The sequence below is a fragment of the Camelus dromedarius genome, chromosome 14 (assembly GCF_036321535.1).
Source record: "Camelus dromedarius isolate mCamDro1 chromosome 14, mCamDro1.pat, whole genome shotgun sequence".
NCBI classification, from domain to species: domain Eukaryota; kingdom Metazoa; phylum Chordata; class Mammalia; order Artiodactyla; family Camelidae; genus Camelus; species Camelus dromedarius.
The window spans coordinates 36811532-36836021 of NC_087449.1; the positions used below are offsets into that span (position 1 = coordinate 36811532).

A 24490-nucleotide genomic window follows, 5' to 3' on the forward strand; every position below is an offset into this window, starting at 1 on the left:
AGATAACAGTCATCTCAAAGCATTTTGGAATCAACAAAAAACACAAAACATATAGCCCACTGTGGGAACTTAAGAAAGGTAAGTTGCCCAGCCCCACCCTGGGCGGTGTGTGTTTATTGGAAGCCCACCTGGCTCCAGAAAGGACTGAAGGCAGTCCCTGTCTTGCCTTTACAGCTGCCCAACTTTATCAACACCACCCTCCCGCCGCACGAACAGGTGACAGCCCAGGAGATCGACAGCTACTTCCGCCAGGAGCTCATCTACAAGAGGAACGAGCGGATGGGGAAGAGGGTCATGGCGCTTCTGCAGGAGAACGAAGACAAGATCTGCTTCTTTGCCTTCGGAGCAGGTTTGGGCCTGAGTGGGGAAGGATGATTTGCAGCATCCTTAAGGGCTGGGAGATTTGCTGGACCCTCTCCTGACCTCTACTTTGTAAAGGGCAAAGTTGAGGCTTAGAATGAGCAGAAGAAGCCACATAGTGTTCAGCAGAGCTGAGATCCGAAGCAGATCCCTTCCCTCCAGTCAAGGGTTCCTTTGTGATAAGTCTCCACAGGCAAGGGCAGCAACCCTGCCCAAGCCAGGACAGCTTCTGTGGTCCCTTCACACCCCTGCAAGCCATGCTGAGGGCCCAGAACGAGAGCCAGCTCCCATTGTCCAGCTCAGCCTTGGGCCCACCCCGTGGAGCCAAGGCCAAGACGGCAATGGCCTCGTGGCCCAGTGGGGAGAAGGCGGGCCTTGGCATCCCGCGGTCTTGGCTCCAGATCCCAGTCCAGCCTGCTCCGGGCTGCATGGCCTCAGCAGGGGACCTTCTCAAAGACTCAAGTCCCTTTCCGATGCATGGGCACTGATGACAGTAACTATGTGATGAATTGTAAAGACCTACCTTACAGGATAGTTGCAAAGATTAGTACCACATAGTAGGTACTAATAGTAGGAACTCAAAATGGCAGCCACAACTATTGTCATCATTATGATGGTGACAATTAATACAAGTTGTATCATCACCACATGGACCATGAGTCTGGTGCTTCCTCTGGGGCTCTGGGAAGTCCAGATGCGCAGGTAGGGGGCTTGCTTAGCGTCTCTCTCCCTGTTCCTCTCCTCTCTCTCTCCTACTGCTTCTCCCTCACCCTCTTCCTTCCTCCAGGGCCATCCCTACTGGTGACAGCACTGTCCACGTTGGGACCAAGACATTGCATTTGCCTCCTTTATTAATCAGCTTTTGCTCTGGAGCTACAATGATAAACATATCTCTTGCTCATGTTGCTTGCAATTTGGGCTGAAAGAATCCACCTCCTGTTTTGTGAGAATTAAATAAGGTGGTGGTGGGGGTTGCACTCACTGCCACTGCCCTCTCTCCCCCCGACCCCTGGCCCCTTACCCACACAGTGTCTGCCTGCATCAGGTTGAGTTGGATCAAGTCGAGCACGCTGTCTACGCAGAAGGTCCTGTATGGCTGTCCTGATTCATAATGGGGCGCGTCCACTGTTTGAGATCTGCCCCATCTGCCCCTAGCCATTCAACCCCAAATACCTCAAGGGCAAGAGCCAGCTTTCACGTGTCTGCACCTGTCTTCCCTCCCCTGCCGCCCTCAGCACAGGAGAGTCACATGGAAGGGCCTCAGAAACACAGGGCCTCTGGGACAGCCTCTTTAAGGCCACACCTACTGCTGGACGGAGAGTTCTGGGCTCGTGTTGGAGCCATGCCACGGCCTGATGTGGCCTCTGGCAAGTCCTTTCTCCTCTGGCAGCTTCAGTTCATTCATCTGAGCAGAAAGAGCCAGGACTCACTTGGGCCTCCTATGGTTCCAGGAGCTATTCAGATTTCTGAGAAGGGAGGGATGCCTGTAGGGGTGGAAGGAGCTTCTTGAAGGAGGCAGCAGAAGCAGGACACGTGCTGGGGACCTGGCATGGGGCAGGATGGCTTTGGGGACCATGCAGAGAAGTAAGTGCTCCCAACACACCCTCCCCCTCTTCACCATCCCAGCAGCCTCCCCAGTCCTCCGTCCTATGGACATCTGAGCAGTGCAGCCCGTGCTGTAACAGCCCGCAGCTGACCACAAAAGGGCAGACACTCTGAGCTCAGCTAGCCCCCAGACTCCTCCTCCAGCCTAAGAGGAGCCGCTAGAGAGCCCAGTCACTGAGGGAGGCCGGTAAGGGCCCCAGCACTCTGCGTGCCCCACCTGCCCCACCTGCCCCAGGCCCAGAACCACAGTCACCCAGGGGCTGGGGGCAGCTAACACCAGCTCTTTCCTGTGGGTGTGGGAACAGGAGTGCCCAGAGCTGAAAATCACAATGGCATGGGCAGACCTGCACTGAAACCCCAAGACTGTGGGGCACAGATGTCCACTCAGGCACCAGGCCAGCATGTGGGCCTCATACCCACCACCAGTTTCTTCCCCATCTCTGATCCAGCTGGTCCTCAGTCAGTCATTTTGACAGACCACCAAAAAGACCTCACATCTGTCTAGCCTGTCCATCCACACGATCAATGTCCTGGTCCAAGCCTCCCTCACCTCCAGCCCCCAGTCCTCTCCTTGCTGCTAGGCTGCTCTCTGCAGTGTAGCCGGTGAATGGTGCTGCATCTGTCTCCCACCTCCACCTGCCCCGAACTCTGGGAGGGCAGGCTCCACTTAATCATCCCTGTGTTTTCAGTAGCCTCTAATAGGTTTCCAGTTTGATGAGTATATGAAAGAATGAATGAGTGAAGGAACGCACAGATGAATGAATGTTGACCAGATCCTCCCATCCTGGTCTCCTGGGCCTGGTGAGCTTAGGACAGGCCAGCAGTGAAGTCAGGGCAATGGGAGCCCCGCTCGGCTCTTGGAGACCCTCTGTCCTATATAACAGGCCCAGGGTCATGGGCAGATCTTGCCGGCAGCTACCACTTTTGGCTCAGCCACACCTGGAGCAAATGGCCTACTCTGCTCTGCAAATCCACCCTCGACCCAAGACTGTCAAAGCTGGACGCAGCCTCCAAGCTTGAGCCTGCCCACCTCATTATAGCCATGGGCAGACAGCAGTCCGCAGAGGCCAGGACATGGGCGAAGCTCATGGCAAGCCAGAGGCAGAGCCAGGACTGGACCCCAAGCCCGGAGCTGTGGTCAGGGGCTCCATTCTCACATGCAGTGAGGGAGCCAGCTGACCAGACCTGTGACAGCCAGTGGGTCGGCACGTAATGTGGCCACACACAGCTTGTGGCAGGAGAAGTGCACGCCTGCCTCGTTGCATCCTTATGGCCACGGAGCTCCCAAATCCCACATCCTATGGCAGGCTGAGGGTGCGAGGGCAGGGCCGGGCCAAGCGCTCCTTGGTGGTATACGATCTGCAGACACACCTGCTCCACGCACAGGCTCCTGTCTGCGTGTCTGTTCCATCTTGGGCCTCCCAGACCAATGGGCACTGGGCACCTGAGTCAGCCGGCTCTCATTACCCATCCCCCGTCTCGTCCTCAAAGAAGGCACAGGGCCCACAAGGCTGCGGGAGGGAGGGGAGGTCTGTGCCACTGGAAATCCACCTCGCCACCCCCCAAACATGTGACTGCTCTTGATCTAGTCCAGGCCTCTCAGATCCAGTTTCGTGGGTGTCTCTAGGAAATAGCTTAGGAAACAAAAATGTAATGATAAGACACCTGGTCACCCCCAGCCCAGCCTTGCCAGGTGTCTGAGCCAGGCCTCTTCTGAGGTTCTGCCCTTCTACAGCAGGCCGGTGAGTGAGAGAAAGAGCCTCCACCTGCCTGGCCCCCCAGTGCCTAGGCAGACCCTTCCCCAACCCACCCCTGCTCCAGAATCCCTTCCTGAGAGCCCACATGCACGGACTGAGATTTCCAGTGCTGTAGGCCTACTGGCCCCTCCTCTGTGCTGCCCCACAGGGGGATTTGATACAAAGGATCTGAACGCTGGAGTCAGGAAGGCTGGGTGTGAAGCAGGCCTCCACCACTGTTAACTCAGAGAGCCTGGGAAAGCCAGCTCACCTCCAAGGACCTCAGTCTCGCATTTGTAAAATGGGGATAATACACCTGCCTCGTCAGACTATGCTAGATGCTTTAGATAATATCCTTAAACTCTCCACCGTGGTGGACAGATCCTTATGATAAAGACCCTACTGTGCACCGGCCACCACTCCAGGCTCTTAGATTACATTACCTCTGATCTTCACAATAACACCACAAGATGAGTTTTATTATACTCATATTGCAGGTGGAAACTAAGGCCCAGCAAAGATGAATGGCTTCCTCAGGTCATGCAGGCAGCCTTCCAGCTTGAATCCCGGCCCCCTGGGTCCCAGCCCTGGCCGTTTCCCCGGTACGTGGTGCCCTTGCTGTATACTGTGGAAAGGCTGGTGATTTTCTGGCAAAGTGTCTTTGTAGCTGGTGCATTCCGCAGAACACCCTCCTTCAGTGTCCGTCACGTTTGTGTATCCAGGTGCAGTCTGGAAGTTTTTAACAGGTTCAGGGCCAGTGGGGGTGTAGATGTGTGTGACAACTCTGAGCAGGCCTGGATGACATCTGGGGACCCCTGCCTCTCTGGGAGGTGTCTGTGGCCAGGGTGCAAACCCAGATGTTCTGGAAGGAGCCAGGCTGCTGCCAGGGAGGGGTGTGCTGGCCCAGGGGGAAGGGAGGGCTGATCCCTGACTGCCAGGCCCATGCAGGTGGACAAGCTGAGGCTGAGGGTCCTGAAAGATCTGAAGCATATCTTCGGATTTCCTCTGGTCTATAGATAACTGAGAGAAATAAGTACAAGGTAGTGAATTTTTAATTAGTGACATTTATTCAGTTTACAGGCTTATATTCTGAAATTATCTCCTTTCTACTGTATTTGAAGTTAAATATCTTTTGCTTTAAAAAAAAATGATGGTGTTATAAGACAAATGGCCTTACTTGGCAAAATTAAAAGTCAGTAACCATGTTGTTCCCCCCATCCACCCACCTTGTCTTAAGATAAAAGAGAACTGAGCATGCTTAAACCATGATGAGAAGTGGACAGTGGAGAGGTGAGGCTGATGATACAGGAGAGAAATTGGAAGTTACTAGCCCCAGGTTCCAAGAAGCAGGAAAGGTGGTGGCCAGAGCTCAGGCAGAGGATTTGGCCTGATAGAGAAGGGCACTGCCTCACCTGTAATTGGAGGAGGGAGGAGGCTGGCAGACAGGTAATTTGGTCGTGGAAAGGTGATCTGATGGTTTCTAATCAGAGCTCCTCTCTAGGAAGTAGAAGTTGAAGTCATGTGCAGAGAAAGAGGAGGAAGGTGGAGAAGAAGGGGGGTTCTTGGTTTGAAGAGAGGAAAACATTTGACATAAATTCAAGAGAGATTGGCTACAAGAATTGACATAGGACAGGAAGGTAAATGAATTTCACCTCATGGGCCAACTGTGATGGATTGATATGGCTGCCTGGAGTGTGGTGGTGTAAAGGATGTCAATACCACATCGGAGCTCAGCAGAGAAGAGGTCCTGATTGATTAGCAATTTCTGCTGTCGGCCAGGATTTGGCCACATGACTGCCCCATATCTGCTCTGATCACTGGGAACATAGGCCATGCTGACTGGTAGTTGAGGGCCTGTGACCCTACAGTGGTCCCAAGTCACAGGTTGTAATATTCTCTACAGCAACACTGAACAGCTAGGGTGTAAGTGTAGATGCTGTCCCCCATCTCCTGATTTTGTCCTAGCAACCCCTGCTCAATGAGCGTCCCACTACTCGAGGGCAGGGCCCATATCTCAGAAGAATTGCCAACACCTAGGAGATGTTCTGTAAAGACATCCTAGACCAGATCACCGAGAACCAAGTACATTCCATTCAGTCACTTGGTATCTCCTGGGCCCCAAGCCTCTGGGGTGGAGGGACAGGAGGTCTCAGTCCCAGGCACTAGAAAAAGGCTTCAATTTTGTCCCTAGCTCCAGGGAACTGGGGCTTTCTCAGGATGTGTTTCCTTGTTCAGCCGTCTTGGATGCCAGACTCAAGGGCAGAGCAGTCAACCTGAAGGGCTCGTTCATTTTGAACTCTGAGAGCCAGTGCTTACCATGTATTCTGTAACCCTAGCATGCTACCACCTGAATATAATTCTAACTTCTGACCCTCCCAAAGTCCTTTAACTTTAACAGCCTATCATTCTACGACTGTGCTGTCCTGATCTCCCAATCTCTCGTCACCATAGCATCCTAACACTCTAGCAGAGTTTGCGTCAACTGCTCTTGGATTCCTTGGGTGGAATATGGAGCTAAGAACCTTCCAGAGCCTGGAAATCCCTCCATGCAGGACTGCTCCGACCCGTAATTGGGAGCACGCCTCTGGGGCTGGGACACAAAAGTTGATTCATAATGAAGCCCCAGGCTTGAGAGAAAGGAGAGATAGAAGCCTGGCACGCCAAACACGGGTAACATTTTAAAATTAGTAACAACAGCAATTGCTCCTTGGAGAGTGGGCACCATCATGCTTGAAGACCACCCATACCCATCAACTCACAGGACTTTCACATTCTCAGTGCTTCTTGGGGGAGGCAGGATGATATTTATTATTCCATTTGGCAGATGGGTAAATCGAGGTGCAGATGGGAAGTGAGAGAATCCTAGAACTGGAGTGAAACAATGGCCAACACTGACTAAGCCGTTCTTCCTGATGACCAGTCTCCCTCAGAGAACCATCCAGCTGCTATTTGGGCCCTCTGTTCTCCTGAGACTGCCCTTCCCATCTCCTGACTGGGCCTTCCACGACCTCATCTCTGGGCTCCCATTGTCCCAGAGGATTTCCCTATCACAGCCCTGCTCATGCTGAGCACATTTGTCGGCTCATAGTTTAGGAGGGAAGGTAAGTCAGAGAAAGCTTCCTGGAGGAGGTGAGAACCAGTTGGAATTTCCCCAATGCTTGTCCAACTGCCTTCCAGTTTCTCTCCCATCCCCACAGTCCTCAGGGACCCACACCCATCTCCTTCCCACTTTGGTTCTCCCCTCAGTGGCCTCAGGAACAGAAGCCCCTCAGAGCTCATGGCTGAACACAGAAGAGCAGCCGTGGCCCCTGCAGGGCCCTGGTAGTCCTAGAAACCAGGCACCCAGCAAATAGCACACGCCTAGCCGCTTCCTCTCCTCCCAGGCAAACACCCATGGCCTGCCACACGCCCCATGTGGGAACATGAGGTCATAGAGTCTAGAAGGGTTTCAGAGTTTCCAACGGTGTTTCAAAAGGCCCTGCCGCCCCACCATGTACACATCTGGTAGCTGGCACGCCTGCTCCGGGCTGCGATCCTTGGCCAGAGTCACCCTTCCTGTTTCAGCCCAAAGCATCCAGCCAGCCAGAGGAGCATCCCATCTGCTAGCCTGTCCCTAACTGGAACCAACTCTGTCCTCTGGAACAGGGTCGAGTCGAGAAGAACAGAGGGCCCATATCTCAGGCTGGCGTCAGTCAGTGAGCCCGGGGGCACATTCCACGTCAGCTCGGGACTCAGCACTCTTGCTGGGGTGTGGGAAAGGCCGGGGGAGCAGAGCATCCTGGATGAAGAGCGTGGGCTGCGGGGCCTCAGCTGCCTGAGTGAGAAATCCAGTGCCTCTCCTAGCAGGAAGGAGCCTGGGCAGACTGGGTACTTGGCTTCTCTCAGCCCTCAGAGTCCTTCTATAAGATGAGCCTCGTGTCAGTAGATGGCACTTGTGCAGCTCAGGCCTGGTACAGCACCGTCACTCAATAAGAGGGAGCTCTTACGTCGTCATGATTATTTCAGAGCACACAGTCCTCCAAGAACAGGACTCCCACCCAGTGGAGAGCAGGGCTTTCCAGGGGAATGGGGCAGAAGTGCTCGGACCTCTGAGACCCAGCTGGTGCCCTGCAGGGAGACACAGCCTGTCTCAGCACCAAGGGATAGTGAGGCTCCCGAGCAGTGGGCCCTGTCCCTGCCCACGTGGTTGGCCAGCAGGGCCCTCTCCTGGGATGCTGGATGCTGACATTCTAGGAAAGGAGCCTCCAGGTGTTGTAAAAAGTGGTAACTATGCCCCCTGCAGTTCACAGAACCCATCACAGGCTCCGTCTCTGGGGCTGTCCCCACAGTACCTCGTGCTAAACTCAAATCACTCTGCACAGTCACTGCCTGGGCCGAGGGTGGTGTCGGGCCCCAGGAGGAAAGGGCACCATGTCTGACTTATCTCAGGGTCCTGGGGCCTGGCACATGCCTGGCACATAGGAGGTCCCAGCAAGGGCTGGTGGAGGAACACTGCCCGCTCCAGGCCTTTAGGGGGCATGTTCCTCAGAGCCCGTGGGGCTCCTGTCCTCACCGTGCACAGGGGCAGGGCCCAGGAGGAGGCTTCCTCACCTCTACACCAGGTAGTGATTGAAAGAGGATCTGGCCCAAAGGAACTGAAAGACTCACACCCTGGGGATTTTAGAAGAACCGAGAGGGTTGGCTCAGAGGGACGGGCCTGGTGAGAGATGGGGGGTGTACTTCTAAGAGGAAGTACACAAACTGAGGAGCTGTCAGACAGATGTCAGAGGTCCTGGACGGAGCCTGCCCTGTGCCCAGAGAGCCCGGCTTCGGCAGCTCGTTGAATGGGCACACTGAGCCGTGTGTGAGCTCAGGCAACCCCAGCTCTGCCCCCTCCTGCCTGCGCAGCCCTGGGCGAGATCTATGGCTCAGCAGGATTGCTGTGCGGTCATGTGAGGAAACAAACCAAAGTGTTGGGTACTGCCTCAGTGCCGGGAGGGGGTGCTTTTCTTGGCGTTTGTATCCATTTTGGCATCATCAACAGCAGACCTGAGCTGACCAGCTGAAGTGTCGGGGGTCTTTCGTTTGTGCCGTTCTGGGTTCTAGCAGCCTCCAGAAAGGAACAGATGGTAAAGGGGGCAGAATCACATGCCACCCAGGCATGGCCAGGTCCCCAGAAGGTGACAGGATCCCCTCTGTGCAGGCCTGACAAGCGCTCATGGATGCTCTACTTTCACACCTCCAGGGATGGGGCACTCACTCCCTTACAGAGCCAGAGAGTTGCCTGGGAGAGTGTTCTTTGGGCCCAGCTGAAACCTGCCCCCTTAGTCTTGTCTTATGGCAATTCAGGATCCAATATCTTGTCCCCCCCTGCCCCAACCCTCACCATTGCCACCTCCCCTTTCACAGTGTATTTCAACAACCCAGAACTACTGGTGGTGGCCCGCACACCCACACCCTTTTCCCTTTTGTGCTCACGCACGTGCTGTGCCCTCTGTCGGAAGGCCCCTCCTCTTCCCTCCCTCCAGCTCCCCTGAGGCTCAGCGCCGCATCTGTGTCCCAGACTTCAGCCCTGTTGCCCCCAGTGTCCCTCCTCACTGCCCAGTGATCATTTGTGTGCCTGTCTCCCCTCCACACTGTGACCTCCTTCAAGGTGGGACCATGCGTCTCAGCTCCTGGCACAGGACTGGGTCCAGGGGAGATGTTGTATCAGTCCCTGCTGAACTGAAGAGGCCCCAGCCCAGCCCTGCCTGGCCAGCAGAGTGGCAGAAAGCAAGCTCGGTTCTGCCGATTTCCCAGGTGGACCCTCCTCGGGAGATTCGAAGCCCCAAGTTACCCCCAGTTGTCCATCCATCCCCAGGTCCATCTGTCTAACCCTCCTGTCACACTTTCTCGGGAAAACAAACACCACTGTTGATTGATATCCGGTGGCTGACCTGGCAGCTAGATTAGCACTTGAAAGTTTCCCTTGCATTAATTTCAGACGGAACATAAATATGGGCTTGGGCTCCTCTTCCAGGAAGAGAAAACTGGAAACTTGTTGGGCTCACTGGAGAGAAAACATGTGTGTTGGCTGAGGGGAGCCCGTGTTACTTTGGAGCCTTTGTGGGAACATCTGGTTCTCCCCTCCTCCCCTCTGCCCGGCCCCCCAACACTGTCTTGAAATTACCCTGTTAATTGGCATATTCTTCGTGCCGAACACTCACACACTTTCCTCTCCGATCTCCTGAACCCTGGAAGGGACACAGGTTTCTGACAATTCCCTGCCCCAAAACATGAACTTGGGACCCTTCATGGCCACCAGTGCTTCCGAGTGGGTGTATTGGCTGTGCAGTGACCTAGGGCATTGGGTGGAACTAGAACTCTGGGTGGAAGCCCGAGCTTTGCCTTTTACTGGCTGTGTGACCTTGAGCAAGCTTCATCTCCTTGCTGGGCTCCCGTTCCCTTATCTGTAAACAGGGGGTACCTGGAAAGACTGCTGTGAGGATGAAATGAGAAGCATCATGTGCCTAGGAGACTCGCTGAGGAGGAGTTTGTGTTCAGGTCATCAAATCATGGACTCGTAGAGGTGGGAGGATCCATGAGACCAGATGGGGAAACTGAGGTGCAGAGAGAAGAAAACTGCCTGAGGTCACACAGCTGGTTGTCTGTTGAGCCAGGTTTTCTGTCCTAACCTCAGGAAAGGAAGTTTAGCTCTGTCCTACCTGTCTTTCATGTCAGAGTGTAAATGGAGGGTGTCAGACTGTGCCCAGCTGACAGGTAGGGGCTAGACCCAGCCTATGCTCAGTTCAGGGAGCCTGGTGCCCTGGCACAGGCCTGCTTGTGCCTGGAAGAAGGGGAACCTTTGTCTCTGCACTGAAGCATCATGGAGCTGTGCCCACTCAGAGCAGGACGCCTTCCCTGCCTGTAGAGGATGTCCTTTAAGGGGCACTCTGGCTTGTGGGGTCAGGGGAGACAACCATCAAATCAGCCCCACCATTTGTAAAGCCTATAGTCCTCCCCCAGGCCCTTGCTCCTCCCCTTGCCTGTCCTCGCCTGTAGCTCTGTTTGAATCCACCCATCCTGGGAGTCCTGACTCCATGGACCCCTCCTCCAGGAAGCCTTCCCTGATGTCTTCAGTGTACCAGCCTGTCTTCCACCCTGCCATTTGTTTTCATTTCTGGGTTCTCTTTCTCCTCTTTCTCCCTCTCTCTCCATCTCTGCATCTCTTTGCCCTGTCCTGTCTCTTTCTATCTTTTTCTCTCTGTCCCGATGTCTCTCCTTTTCTATCCTTCCCTACTGTTGTCTCTGTGTCTCTGTATGTCTGTTATAGTCTGTCTTCCAGCCCCTCTCTCCTCCCTCCTCTCCTCCTTCTGTCTCCTTGTGTTCTGGGGCTTTTCTTCTGCCTGTCTGTCTCTGTGAGTGTCTCTCCCCTCTCTGTGTGTCTCTCCCCCAACTGTTTGTCTCGGGGCTCTGTGTGCCTACCCCTCATCTTCCCTCTCTTGCCTCCTTTCCTCATCTATGCAGCCTCAGCAGATGAAATGGGACATGTCTTCCTGCAGAGAGCTGGCCAGAGAACAGCTGTCAGCGCTGGAGGGAGCTGCTGAGCAGTGGCCAGGAGACCCCGAGAGCCTGGGCAAGCCACACAGGCTAAGCCCCAGCACTGTGGGGCCCCTCTGGAAACTTTCCACACCTTCCCTGCAGGTTCCAGGATGGGTGTGGTGCCTTTTTCAGGATTTGTGACCTTGGAGGCAAGCCCAAGCCCTGTCCGCCAGCCCTTGGGGACAACGTGCACCGGGCCCTGACTCCGGAGCTGCTCTGAGAGCCAAGCTCCCAGGACTGGTGGAATCTGCAAGATCATCACCACGGGGCTGGGCTGGGCTTCGAGGGGAGGGGTCCATGAGCTCGGGTCTCCTGGGGATACGATGAGATCATGGAAAGGATACGGAGTAACAGATACTGTCCTTCATTCATTCAGCAAACATTCACAGAGCCACCACCATGTGCCAGACTTGGGCTTAACCCTGGGGACAAAGATGAATCAGACATGGCCCCTGCCCTTGAAAAGCTCTCGGTCTCCCCTCACGTGGCTGGTTGGGAACACGTTCTGACAGAGGCAGCTCTGGGGTGTGGGGAGACCACTCCAGCCGCAGTGAGGAGGGTGAGCAGGAGAGGGCAAGGAGGATGCTGTCTGTGGTGATTCAGGCAGAAGGTGATGGTGACCTGGGCCAGGGTCAAGCAGTGTTAGGAGGTGAGATCCTGGGGACTCTGGTGACTGATTGGATGAGGACGAGGAGGGAGAAGGAAGAGTGAAGACAGGCCTGTCTGACTTGGAGAGCGAGGCTTGGCTGAGACACATCCCAGGGAGGAGGCTGAGGCTCTGGAGGATGTTGGATGGAGACACCCAGGAGGCCACTGGACAGATGGGTCCGGGCTAGGGCAGGGGGTCCAGAGTGGTCAGCATTGTGTGCTGACTGAAGCTGTATGGGTGGATGATTTGTCCATGATTTGTCCACGAATTGCAAATAGAGAGGGAAAAGAGGTCTGTGGACAGGGTTCCCAGGGTGCCCACATTTATTGGGGAGGGGAAGGAGGAGCCACCAGGAGGAAGGACAGGCAGCAGTGAGAGGAGTGTGAAGAAAACAAGACAGAATACAGGGTCCTATGAAAACCAGCCCCAAAGAGGGTGAGGATGGGAACCAGGGTGTGGGAGTTACCGCTTGCTCTGCTCCATACAGTCTTGGGGCAGGAGCCACATGGGAGGGGGCTTCCTGGAGCTGTGTCAGGAGCTGCCCCTGCAGGGGAAGGACACCTCCCTGCCCTGGAAGGAAGGAGGTGAAGGTGCTGGTGGCTTAGAGGAGGCGATAGGAATTTGAAAAAAAAACCCAAGGCCGATTGCTTCCTACTTTTCAAAGTATCTAAAGTCTGCTGTTTAGGGTCTTAAAATACATAGTAAGGATCTGGAACCGCTGAGGTGGAGGAACCAGATGGGGTGCAGACCAGACACTGAAACGTTGCCAGGCAGTGCACAGGGCCTGGCCAGCATCCCGTAAGGCTCGGGCCCCTCCGAATGCCCCTACCACCAGCTCCAGGAATGCTCCTTTTAGAGTGGCCACACAGCCATCAGGAAATATTTGTGCTGCTCGAGTGCAGCCTGAGGTGGCCTGCTTTCCCTGCAGCTCTTGAAATCCTCTGCAGGGACCACTGCTGGGCCTGGAGGCCCCTGTCTTTAAATGGGTCTCCATGGAGGCTGGGAAGGAATTGCCTTGGCTGCCAGGAGGGCATTCCAAGAGCTGCTGGCAGGGAGTTCCTGCAGCCTGTGCACTGGAGGCCACCACGCCTGGTCCCCCTTTCAGTTTGATCATGCTTGGGGGTGGGCAAGAGTGGGGCTGACTCTGTGGCCCAGCCAGGGACTGGCTTAGCCCATCACTCAAGAGTGTACACTGGGCTTTTCCAAAGGACATTCACCTCTCCTGCCTCATTAGGACTTTACAGCCTCCCCAAGGAGGCGACTGCAGATATCCAGGCCCATTTGACACACAGGGAAACTGAGGCAACTGATGGTTCCAGATCACATACAGGAGACTCACAGCTTTGGCAGGAGCCTCAACAGCACTGAGTCATGGCCAGGGCTGAGAGGGTGTTATCTGTGTGTCTTCTGCAGTTGGCTTCCCAAGTGAGCCTCACTGACCTCCTAGTCTTTGCACATGGGATTCCCCCGGAACCTCTCCAAGGGCAGCGTCACTCTCATCCTCACCCAGCTAACACTGATCGCATCCCTCAGCTAACAGTGCCTTCTCCAGGAAGTCTGCCCTGCTCCCAGGTTGGATTAGAGGTGTCCTGTGCACCCTCACCATCTCATGTGCTTCCCTCAGCCTAGTACCTACCCTGATCAAAAGACCTTGATTCTGGAGATCATGAGTGCCTGGAACAGGCACGTGTTCGCCACTGTCCAGCACTGGATATGCACTCAGTGCTCGTCAGATAAATGCAATGAATAGGTGGAGAAAAGGAGAGAGGGAGAGTCCATTTTCACGAGGGCATCTGGAGTCAAACGAATGCCTTCCACATGAAAGTGAGAGTGAGGGGAGCCCGGAGCCCGTCACACAGCCCAGTCCTTCCCTTGTACAGGGAGGCACTGAGAGCATCTGGGCGTAGTGCAAGATCTCAGAGTGAGTGTGGTGGGTTCTAGTCTGAGTCTTGCAGCTCAAGCCTGCGATCTTTTGCAGATTTCAGAGACTGTGGCAGGCCACTGAGAGAGAGACTGTTGGGTGGGGGACTTGCTGGGGAGTCGTGAAACCAGCCCAGAGGTGTGCAGGGCTGGCCAGCATGGGGCCACAGGGTCCGCCCCTCTGCTCTAGCCACTGAGCGGCCCCAGCCTCGCATCTTCTGGGCCGGAGGCTCTCTGCTCCCCCACAGCTCGCCCACTTTCTTCTGTGCTCCTTGGACCTCCCTGGGGCTGTCAACATGCTGACCTTCCGGCTTCCCACCTGTCACCACCCGTCACAGGCAATCAGAGTAATAGCGCAGGGTCCTCCCCCCCGGGCTCTGGGATGAGTGGTGAGCAGAAGGGGAGCACACAGCCCATGTGAGTGCGGCTGCAGGGCAGGCACATGGGCTGAGAGCGCAGCGGCCGCCAGCACTCTGCCGGCGCTGGACAGGTGGGGAGCCGGAGGCCCAGCGACGAGAAGCGGCTCACTGCGGGGTTAGCTCCCAGCAGGTACTGCCTCCACAGTCCGTGGGCCTCCCAAGGACTCTCCCTAACTGGATCCTGGGAGAGCCTCCACTGTGTTCTCAGACCTCGAGCCTGAGTCCTGCCACAAGACCATGCCTGGCCTCGCCTGAGGCTGTGGACCAAAGGATTCATTTCTGTCTTCTCGGTGTCCAGCCCAGGGCTGGCCACAGAGCAGGTGCATCATGAATGTTTGGTTAGTGGGTAGAGGGTGAGATGGAGACCCTCCCACACACAACCAGCAAGGCCTCCTTGGCAGGATTCAGTTCTGTGTCTGTACCCACCCTCCCCATGCCACTGCCACCGTCTGCTGGATCCTGCAGTCAGTGGGGCTCTGTTACTGTCTCCTTCCCCAGAATCTAACACCTCAGTGAGTCCTCAGGGCCGCGCCAGGGTCTGGGTCATAGTGTGTGATCCATAAATGCTGGATAGATGGTGAACAAATGAATCCTCAAACCTCAGTTCCAGCCAACTGAGCGTGAGTGAGGCAGTGACCATGTAGGCTCTGCCCCATGGAGCCTGGTGAGGATACAGCCATGGACACACAGAACCCCAACCCTGTGCTGAGGGAGAGAGCCTCAAGTTGCTGGTGGAATCGAGAAAGATGGGTCATACACCTCTTGAGGCTGGAGGGCTTCTTGGAAGAGGTTTTCTCAGAGCTGGGCTTTGCACGACTGCTGGCGGTTGTCCCTGCCTGGACAGTCCAGGACTGGGGTCAGCTTAATGGTGTGAGGTATAGTAATGCAACAGGAAACACCATGAGCCTTTACCGCATGCCAGCCACTGTCCCCAGAGTCCTCCCAACAATTCTAGAGGCTGTTATACAATCATTCCCACTTTACAGATGGGGAAACTGAGGCACAGGGTGGTATAACCATTGAGCAGCAGAGCCAGGATTTGGACCCAGGTAGGGTGGCCTTGGCACCTCTTCCAGCTACACTGTATTGCCTTTCAGGGACTCTGGCCCTTAACTTTGATGTAGGTCGCTGGCCTGAGGCTGTCCTCAGTTGCTGGTGATATGGCACGTGGTTGAGCCGACTTTGTCTTTTGTGTTCCAGGTCACTTTCTGGGGAACAACACGGTCATCGACGTCCTTCGGCAGGCAGGGCTGGAGGTAGAGCACACGCCCGCTGGGCAGACCATCTACAGGTGAGCAGCCGGGCATCTGGGGGCGTGGGACTGGCTGCCCTGCTGCTGCCAGTCCACAGGCCATGCCTGACCACGTGCTGCATGGCAGGCTGCACCCCACCTTCCTGCTCAGTCCTGCGAGGGAGAGTCATGAAGAAGCCTCTGGTGAGACCAGGTCTCCCAGGGACCAGCCTTGACCAGGCTTCCAAGAGTGGGGACTGGGCTGGAGGTGGGGAGAGAGTGAAGGAGGCTGATGTGCAATCCTGGCAGGCGGTCAGGGTAGTAGCAGGGGGCAGTGGCGGTGGGAATGGAGGAGCATTAGGTTTTGAGAGATACTCCAGGTTTAGAGACTGGTAATCGGGTCAGGTAGAAGGACTCTGTAGGACTCCCGAGTTGCTGCCTAGAAGACCTGGGGATGCCCAGGCCCTGAATGGAGATGAGGCCATGGTTAGGACGAGCAGTGGCCTGATCTCTTCCCTGTGGGGAGCTCAGCCTCGCTCAGATCTGGTCCTTTCCTTTCTCTGACCACATCTTCTCCAATGCTGCCTCTTGGCTCTGTCCCTCACCCTAACTTTCCTGCCAGGGCACACTCACTCCACCCAAAGAGCCATATAGGGCCATCTTCTCTTCCTGTGGGAGTTTCCTGTCCCCCATCTCCACCTCGGGTACAAGTTTCCCAAGAGCAGGGGTTGGCCAGCTCCATCTGTGGTTCACAGTGCCAGCCCCAGGCCAGGCATGCAGAGGTGTCAGCGCGTGCTGGGCAGCCCTGGAAGACAATGACAGAATCCTCAAACTTGGGGGTTCCATGTGGCTCATGCTCCAACCATTGAGCAGGAGCCTTCCTCACCAGGCCACAGGGATGGCCACAAAGGAATTCCGGTCCCCTTCCATGGTGTTATAAAACCCAGCGTCCAAAAGAAGCTTGACTAGTCAGAGCTAATGGTTATTGCCTTCTCGCTGCATACTGGGCTCTTAGAGCTTTTTAACTCATTAAATCCTCACAACCACCACTGGGGGAGGAACTATGAGTATCCCCACCTTAAAATTGAGGAACCTGAGGCCCAGAGACTTGAAGCCACTTGCAGAAGGACACACAGCTCCTGTCAATGGCAGCCTGGCTCTAGGGCCTCCCTAAGGGCCTAACCACAACGATACTCCCTCAGGGGCTGGGGCTGGGGCTCGAGGGTGGGAGTGCTCAGAAGTGACTGTGGCCCTGCTCTTCACATCTCATCTGCAGAGATGAGGCCTGGGGTCTCCTGGGGTCTCCTGGGGCATCGAGCCTCTGGTCTCCTGTCTCTGGGCCCATGCCCTGCCTGTCTCCATGGCACTTCTAGGGGAACTTATAAATACTCTCCTGTTGGACTCCTCCCTCTTCTCATCTTCTGAGTCAGCCTGACCAGACTGCTCTTCCTGAACATTTGCACACAGCACAAATCAGTTTGTACTGGGCCAGGGGTAGGCGTGTGGTTGAGCGCTGAGGCACCCAAGGTAGCCTTGGGGACAAGACCTTCCTCAAGCTCCCCCTCCCAGCCCCAAGGACCTTCATGTGGAAGCTCATTGTGTCTATCTGGACAGGACGGGGGGCGGGTGGGCCAGCAAGGCTGCCTCAGCTCCTATTCAGCTCAGAGACCAGGCATTAGAGGAGGGGTCCCCCTACTCCCCCCAGGCCCTGCTCTCAGCCCGAGTCTCCAAGTGCAGCCTGAAACCCTGTGGCTGAGGTGAGGGGTGGGGAATGCCGAGGAGGCCCCAACAATAAAAGCCATCATCGGCCACAGGTGCTTCCTGGATCCATCCTTTTGTCTGCCTGTTTTGAATTATCTCCCCAGCAGCTGCGGCATCTCCTGGACCCTGGGAATCTGGGGTTGCCGTGGGGGCTGGGGGAGGACAGGCTGAGATGATGGCCTTTTGTCCTTCAAGGAGAGAGAAGCCCCTCACTCCATCGTGCATGCCAGAGTGGAGTCAGGGGACAGGCTCCCTTGGGCACCTCCTTGCCTTTGTAATTCCCAGAACCATGCCCAACATCCTCCCCCCCCAGGTCAGATGTCCCCAGAGGAATTCCATTTGGACCACAGAGAAGAAAGAATAAAAGGGAAAGGAGCAGAGGGTGTTCCCAAGGGGTGTCTGTGCCCCTCTGTGTGGAATGTGGATTCCACACACACACACACACACACACACACACACACACATGCTTAATCTTGCTTCAGTGCCTGCTGCAGTCAGCTCCGTTTGCTGTGTTAGGCACTGTTTTAGGACCTCATCTCTTCCATCCTCATGACAACCCTATGAAGTGAGCAGTGTTACTACTCCTGTTTACAGCTGGCTGCTGCTTGGGCTCTTGTGTCACTGCCCTCAGTCACACAGCCCGGAGGATGCAGAGCCAGGATGTGAGCCCACGTCTGTCTGCCTCCAGCTTGAGCTCTAAGCTGCTCAGCACTGTCCTGCCTCCCCTGCAAAGGTGCTCAGGAGATAGGTGGTAAATGTGTGACTGGATGGTTGGACAAATGACACAGCAACAGCAGTAATAATTCATATTTAAGTTTGTTAATTACTATAATATTTCAGCTGCTGACTCTTTGCCAAGTGCTGTTCTGAGTACTTTGCCTGTGTCAGCTTACAAAGTCGGTGTGATGCTGCTGTGAGATGCCAGCTGTGACATCCCCATTTTCCAGAGCAGGAGACTGAGGCACAGCACAGCCAAGTTAGGTAACTGGCCCGAAGTCCCCCAGCTAGAGCTTGTTGAGTGAATGAGACCAAGATCAGATATGACCCCAGAGACCTGCCTAAGGCTCACTCCCTCACCTCCTACTGTTCTGGGCTCGAATGTCACTGGCAGGGACCAGACTGCCTCCCTGCCTAGCATCCCCCACGCCCATGCTCTCCTGTCTGCCTCTGCTTTATTTGTCTCCTCAGCAGTTACTACCATCTGACATCCTGCACATCTTACCCTCTGTCTTCTGCTCCGGAATGTAAGCTCTAAGAGGGCAGGGGCTTTTTCTGTTTTGGTCACTGCTGGTGCCTACTTCCTAAAAAGTACCTGGTGCAGGATAGATGCTCAATAAATATTTATTGAATCAATAAATGAAGGAATGAATCAAAACTTTGTCTCTCAACACCAGGCAGTGGTTTTCCTGGGTGACTCAGCCAGGGCACCCTGGCATCTTCTCCTGCCATGACAACGTTCCCAGTGAATTGCATTCCCCATTCCACATGAATAACATGCTCCTCACGTTCCTCACGTGCCTCACGTGCTGTTGCCCTTTTCCAGCCCTGTAACCCAGAGCCCAATACCTCCACCTGAGGGGACTTCTGTAAGCCCCGCCCCAGCGACCCCAGCTGCTGCTGTCCCCACGGCTCCCTCGGCGACCCCCACCGCCCCGCCAGAGGAGGAGGACCCAGCCCTGTCCCCACACCTCCTGCTCCCCGACAGCCTCAGCCAGCTGGAGGAGTTTGGGCGGCAGAAGAAATGGCACAAGCGACAGAACAAACACCAGCGGCCGCGGCAGTTCAATGACCTCTGGGTCCGCATCGAGGACAGGTGAGCTGGGAGGAGCAGGTCTGCCGGGAGCTGGGCGTCTCTCCCAGTGAGCCTACCTCAGACCCACCAGGGCTGGGCACGCTCTGTTATCCGCTAGCCCCATTCAAGGAAGCGTGGCAGGTGGGTACTTGATCAGAAACTGGATTGTTTCTGTTCTCAAAGGATCCTCCTGTTTATCCTTCAGGGTTTGTAGAGCGTGCTCATACCTGACTTAATTTTTATTCTCAAAATGAGAACAAATACAATTTTCTCCATTTAAAGGTGAGGGATAGAAGCTTCCTTCAGGTACACTAGACAAAAGTCTGCTTTGTCCTTACCTTTCTTGGATGCACCTGGGGTGCAAAGTAGGCTCCATTTGTCCCATGAGCCAGAAGGTGAAAATAGGAGAAAATGGAACAGGGCAGCTGCATCAGGAGGCGGTGAGCTCCCTGCACCTGGATGGTCTCAGTGGCCGACACCCTGGCAGGGAGGTTGCAGGGGGTATCCTGCTGTGCAAGCGAGAGATGGCAGGTGATGGCTGTGGGCTTGGCTCGGGAGGGGATAGGGGATTTGTGATAAACCCTGTGGGAAATGGACATTGTGCCTCGGTACTGGGCCTTCGGAGACTCAGAGTCTCCATCTGGACCCTAAAGATCATCATCTGAGATTTTCCTCAGCATTCCCAGAAAGAATCACCTTGGGTACTTGTAAATAATATCCCAGGCCCCAGACCTCATGTGTCAGAACCGGCCATGTGGGGGCCTGCAAAGCCGTTGTGTTGAATGTGCGCTGGGAGTCTGAGCAGCTCTGGGAAACACGGACCTGGCTCCTCACTTACAGATGGTGAGCCAAGCCTGGAGTGGGGGCTTCCCAGGGTCGCACAGGAATCCCCTTCAGGAGCCTCCCTCAGCCAAGTCTCTGAGTCATCGACAGGCAGTTGAACACAGTCAAATCCACTATCTTAAAGTGCAGGGTGTGCGCTCTCTTAAAAAGACTTTCAGGGAATAAGCATCAAGTCTGTTGCTCCTTTGGGCCTGTGCTGGCTTCAAAGCGCCCGACTTGGGTTACCGGGAAACGTGCGTCTGCAGAGCCCCCACCGGCCTGGCCTGCCAAGGCGGAGGCACCCCTGAGGCTGTTATTGGCCTTGACACATTTGGCTCCCATGCCCAGCATGGGCCGCCCCCTTCAGACCGGGAGCAAGGACACAGAGTTACCGAGAGCCACTTCCTTCAGCCCTGGGGAGGGCTCGCCGGCTGCCAGGGAGGCGTGGGGCAGACAGGGGCGGAGGCTGGCAGCCCATAAAGCACTCCAGTCAGGCCTTTCACCCAGGGCCCCCATCAGCCCGCCTGGCAACCAGGAGACCTGGCCAGCGGTGGGTCCAGTCCACAGGGTGACAGGAGGCAGGGCTGTCAGCTCCAGCCACAGACCCCCAGCCCCTAACCACGTCTAAGAGGTAAATTTCGGCAAATGACTCCAAACGGTTTCCTTTTCACAACATGTCTCTCTGAAACACAGAGCCTGGTTTCAGAAGAAGAAAACAGCTTTTCTTTGGCAAGAGGGAGCGCCTTCTTGGTCCCAACAGGTAAATTGTGGTTGGATAACTCCTCCATCTGGTTGGGTCAGAGAAGGAAATTTCCACCAACTGGCAGCCTGTCTGTTGAAAGTTTCTCTGGATCATGGAGGAAGCCAACCCTGAGCTCTCGAGCTGCCTAGGCACAGGGGGCAGCTTCTGTCATTCTTGGGTCTCACCCCATCCATCCTCCTGGAGTCATAAGTTCCCGATTCTCCGAGAAGGAGCAGAGGATAGCTCTCTAGGGGGAACCTGGGACCCACCTGTAGCCGTTCTGACAAAACCGTTTTCCTTGGAGCTTTAATTCCATTCAGAGTTTTCTCATTTTCTTCCCCATAAATCCCACTGGATCCACCCTCTTCTCTCCATCCCCTCTCCCCAGCTTGTCTTCCACCTGTGACCCGGAAGCAGGGTCCCAAGAGGTCTGTGGGACCTACAGTGATACCCTAGCCCATCGCCCTCCTCAGCCTGAGATCCTTCAGTGCTTCCCCCTCCTCCCACCAGGTGAACTTCCTGCCTCTCAGCCTGGGGGCAGAGCCTTTGCCTCGTTCCGCCTCACCCGCTGGCCCTCCCCCTGGGGGATACCAGGCTCTGCGCTGCCCCCCAGCAGGCCATGCATGGCCGACCCCCCACCTTTGTCCTTGCTTCTCTCTCTGCGGGGGTGGATGTGAATGGACATTTGCTGACCTCCTGCTCTGTGCCAGCCACTTACATCCATCACGTCCCCAATCCTGTCGAGTCCTGGAAATAGGCTTTTTTAGACCAAGGAGGAAACTGAGGTTCAGCAAGGTCAGGTAACTTACCCGAGACCAGGTGGCAAGTCAGGTATGGCATCAGAACCGGGAGGTGTGTCTAATGCTAAGAGTCACATGTGTCCAGCACCTTGCAGATGCCCCTGCTGCCCTCACCTGGCAAGCATCTCCTCCCTCTTCGCCTTCCTCCCCAGAGCCTGTTTTCTGTGCTGTCCTCCCCCACATCCCACAATCTTCTCCCCACCACCCACACCCTCGCCTCCCCCATTGGGTGCCCTGTCCCGGCAGTTACACAGATGGCAGTTCCTCGCCTATGTTTCTAGGCTAGGAGGCCCTGGGCACCAGAACTGAGTTGGACTTCTCTGGGTCACCGGAGTCCTCCCTGAGGGTTTGTTGACTGCATGCATGAGTGAGAGAAGGGAAGAGCGAGTGAGGACGGGGCCGAAGCGCCTGGCCAGGACACCACCTGGAGCAGGCCGGCCTCCCCTCACCCCTCATTACCCCAGATGTAAACACAGCAAAGGAAGTTTAGAGAAGCAGCAGCCCGTGACAAGATGATTTATGGGGACCCGTGGAAAGGGCCGAGCGCGTGTCCGCAGATGGCTGTGCAGCAGCGGCAGGACACTCTCAGGGAACCCCCCATGTCTGAGACCCAGGAGGGGACAGCAGGGCAGGTGTGTGTCCAGGGGGTTCACCAGGGCGGAGGCCATTCCTACGCTGGCTGTGTGCCAGGCACTGCCCCAAGGCAGTTGGATCTGTGACAGTCCTCGGTTTCTCCTTTTACACAGTTAAGGCCTTGACCAGACGGGCCTCTGCAGGTCATGCCCGCTGGCTCTGCTGTTCTCCCAGTCCACAGCTGGGGCGTGTGGGGGTGGGGGAGGGTTGGATAAACAAGGGAGCAGAGTGCTGGGCCCTCTGGATTGAAGTTCAGTTACGAGGGGGCAGGTGCAGGGAAGAGAGCATTCCCCAAGTGCGGGGTACGGCCGGAAGCCAGGCGCAGGCGTGGGCGTCAGTACGTGGGGACGCAGAGCCTTGTGGGTGCCACCATGCAGGCACAGGGGGAGCAGGGCACACATGCGCAGAGGGCCATTGTCCTTCTCGGCCTCCGTTTCCCCAGAAGTTTGAGCAGATGATCCAAGCCCCCACAGAAGGGAAGAGAATGGTGTTCTTCCCTGGGCCCCTGGGCATGCTCTGCACGCCTCCTACTGATCTGCTATCTTGCCCCAAGGTTCTTGGGCTCCAGTTTCTCCAGGCACAGCCAGGCTTTCTCCTGGGACCATAGCGGGTGCTCAGTGTCTCTGCGTGAGGTTGGGGCCCCGTCTGACTAGAGGTAGAAGATGCTCCCATGAGAAATGAGAAGCAGGATCACAAACAGTGATAAAGGCAGAGGAATTCAGGCAGACTTCCCAGCCCCTCCTCGTACTTGCTTTGAGGCTTCGAGTAAAAAGATGGTGCTTGTGAAATGCTGAGTGGCATCAGACCACTGGTGACACTCAGTAACAGCTGCCTCCAGTGTCGGTGGCGGACTGAGAGTCTGGTCTGGGATGCCGCACGCCCTGTCTCCCTGTTTTGGGGCCTTCAGAGCGTCTTAGGCTTAAAAGAGCCCCTGGGTGGGCACAGGAGTGGCTGGCCACGGGCTGGGCTCCCAGCCCTTGTCCAGTGCTGCTGGGGTCTAGAGCAGGAAGAGTCTTGGCTCATGGTCGGGCAGGGACAGCTCCCCACTATGGTGCAGCCAAAATAGCCCTGAAGCCGCGGCTGGTCTGCCTGTGCCTGGGGAGGAATCCAGCCAAAGAGGGCTGAGGGGTTAGGGGCCCTGAGGGTCAAAATGACCCAGCGAGGCTGAGGGGAGGGCAAAGGCATTCCCTGCAGAGAAGACCACGGGGCCAAAGGCATGGAGGCTGGCGTGGGCCTTAGATACCAGGATGTGGAGCTGCAGACACAAGCGGTCACTTTAGATCTCTGCCTGTGTCTGACCGGTCTGCCCAGATCACATTGGAAGTTCCACCCCAGCCAGCAGGGCCACCCATCACCCAGGCCCTCATGCCCCCAGCTCCATCTCCACTTTGTCTCCATGGAACCTTCGGAGGTTGCCCAGAGCACATCCCACCACCCTTGTATTGCAAGAAAGCCACAGCCCCGAGACTTTCCAAACCCAGCCCTGGTGGCTCTCAGAGACCCTCTGGTGCCGGGATTGCGGCCCTGCTCCAGGAAGCCCTGCCGAGGGGGCTCAGGGCAGGCAGCTGACAGCGTCTCAGGCACCAGCCCTGCTTTCCTGCTTTACCTTGGGCTTCTGCCTAAGATCTCACTTCTGTCTTCTGCTGCTAGAAAACATTTTAAAGTCCATTGGTCTGTTCCTGTTCCTTCATTGTATACACTTGGAAACTGAGGCCTTAGAGGACGGACTTGCTCAAAGTCTCGCAACACACGGGAGCATCGGGCGGGCTAGAGCAGGGTTCTGCCTTCCACCCGGGCAGAGGGCCCTTTCCCACATGAGGGGCCTCTTGGTGCCAGCCGTCCGCGGAGCCTGGGAACACTCAGTGTTTGGCTTGGCTTTGAGGCCACTTTGCCATGAGATGATTTCCCCCAGCCTCAGCCTGGGGTGGGGGGTGTGGATCCGGACTGGGCTTTGTGAGCAGAGTGGGCCTGAGATGTGGGGGTCATTTGGAGGGGCTTTCTGTCCATCCCCTCAACCTCACCCCATTTCCCTGGGATTCCTTCCAAGCAGTAAAACCTCCAGTCAGGCTCCAAGGGGAAGTTTGCATCTTTGGTTTTCAGTGTGAAAGCAAATGCCTTTAGGTGCCTTGTGAGACATAGTTTTCTTGACTCTCACTTGGTCTTCCTTCTGACAGTGGGGGCTGGATGTGGCCAGCCTGGGCCCCCACTCTGGACATCCCAAGAGGCACCCAGCCTCCTCTCCTGAGACCAGCCTTCCTTGCCTCCCAGCTTCTCAGTTTGGAAAAGTGGGGCAGCCCCTGGGAGGAAATTTTTATTAGAAAAGAAAGGAAGGGAAGGGGCTGAGGCAGTGACCCTGCTGGGCTGGGGCACGATCCCCTCCCAGGGCTGAGGCCAAGGGGCCTCCTCTCTGACCCTGGCAAGCCTCCCCCCACGGGTGCACGAGGTCTCCGCAGGAAGCAC

The 24490-nt window shown here is 55.9% G+C and overlaps 1 protein-coding gene across 1 annotated transcript in view; it reads left to right on the top strand.

Annotated features, from left to right (window-relative positions):
• TRABD2B (TraB domain containing 2B) overlaps nt 1-24490 on the top strand; it is a 211729-nt gene that overhangs the window by 180177 nt on the left and 7062 nt on the right. Inside the window, exons 4-6 of the mRNA XM_031465080.2 lie at nt 175-349; nt 15450-15540; nt 18785-19054. Of these exons, the coding sequence (XP_031320940.1) occupies nt 175-349; nt 15450-15540; nt 18785-19054 (536 nt within the window). The remainder of the gene's footprint in view (nt 1-174; nt 350-15449; nt 15541-18784; nt 19055-24490) is intronic.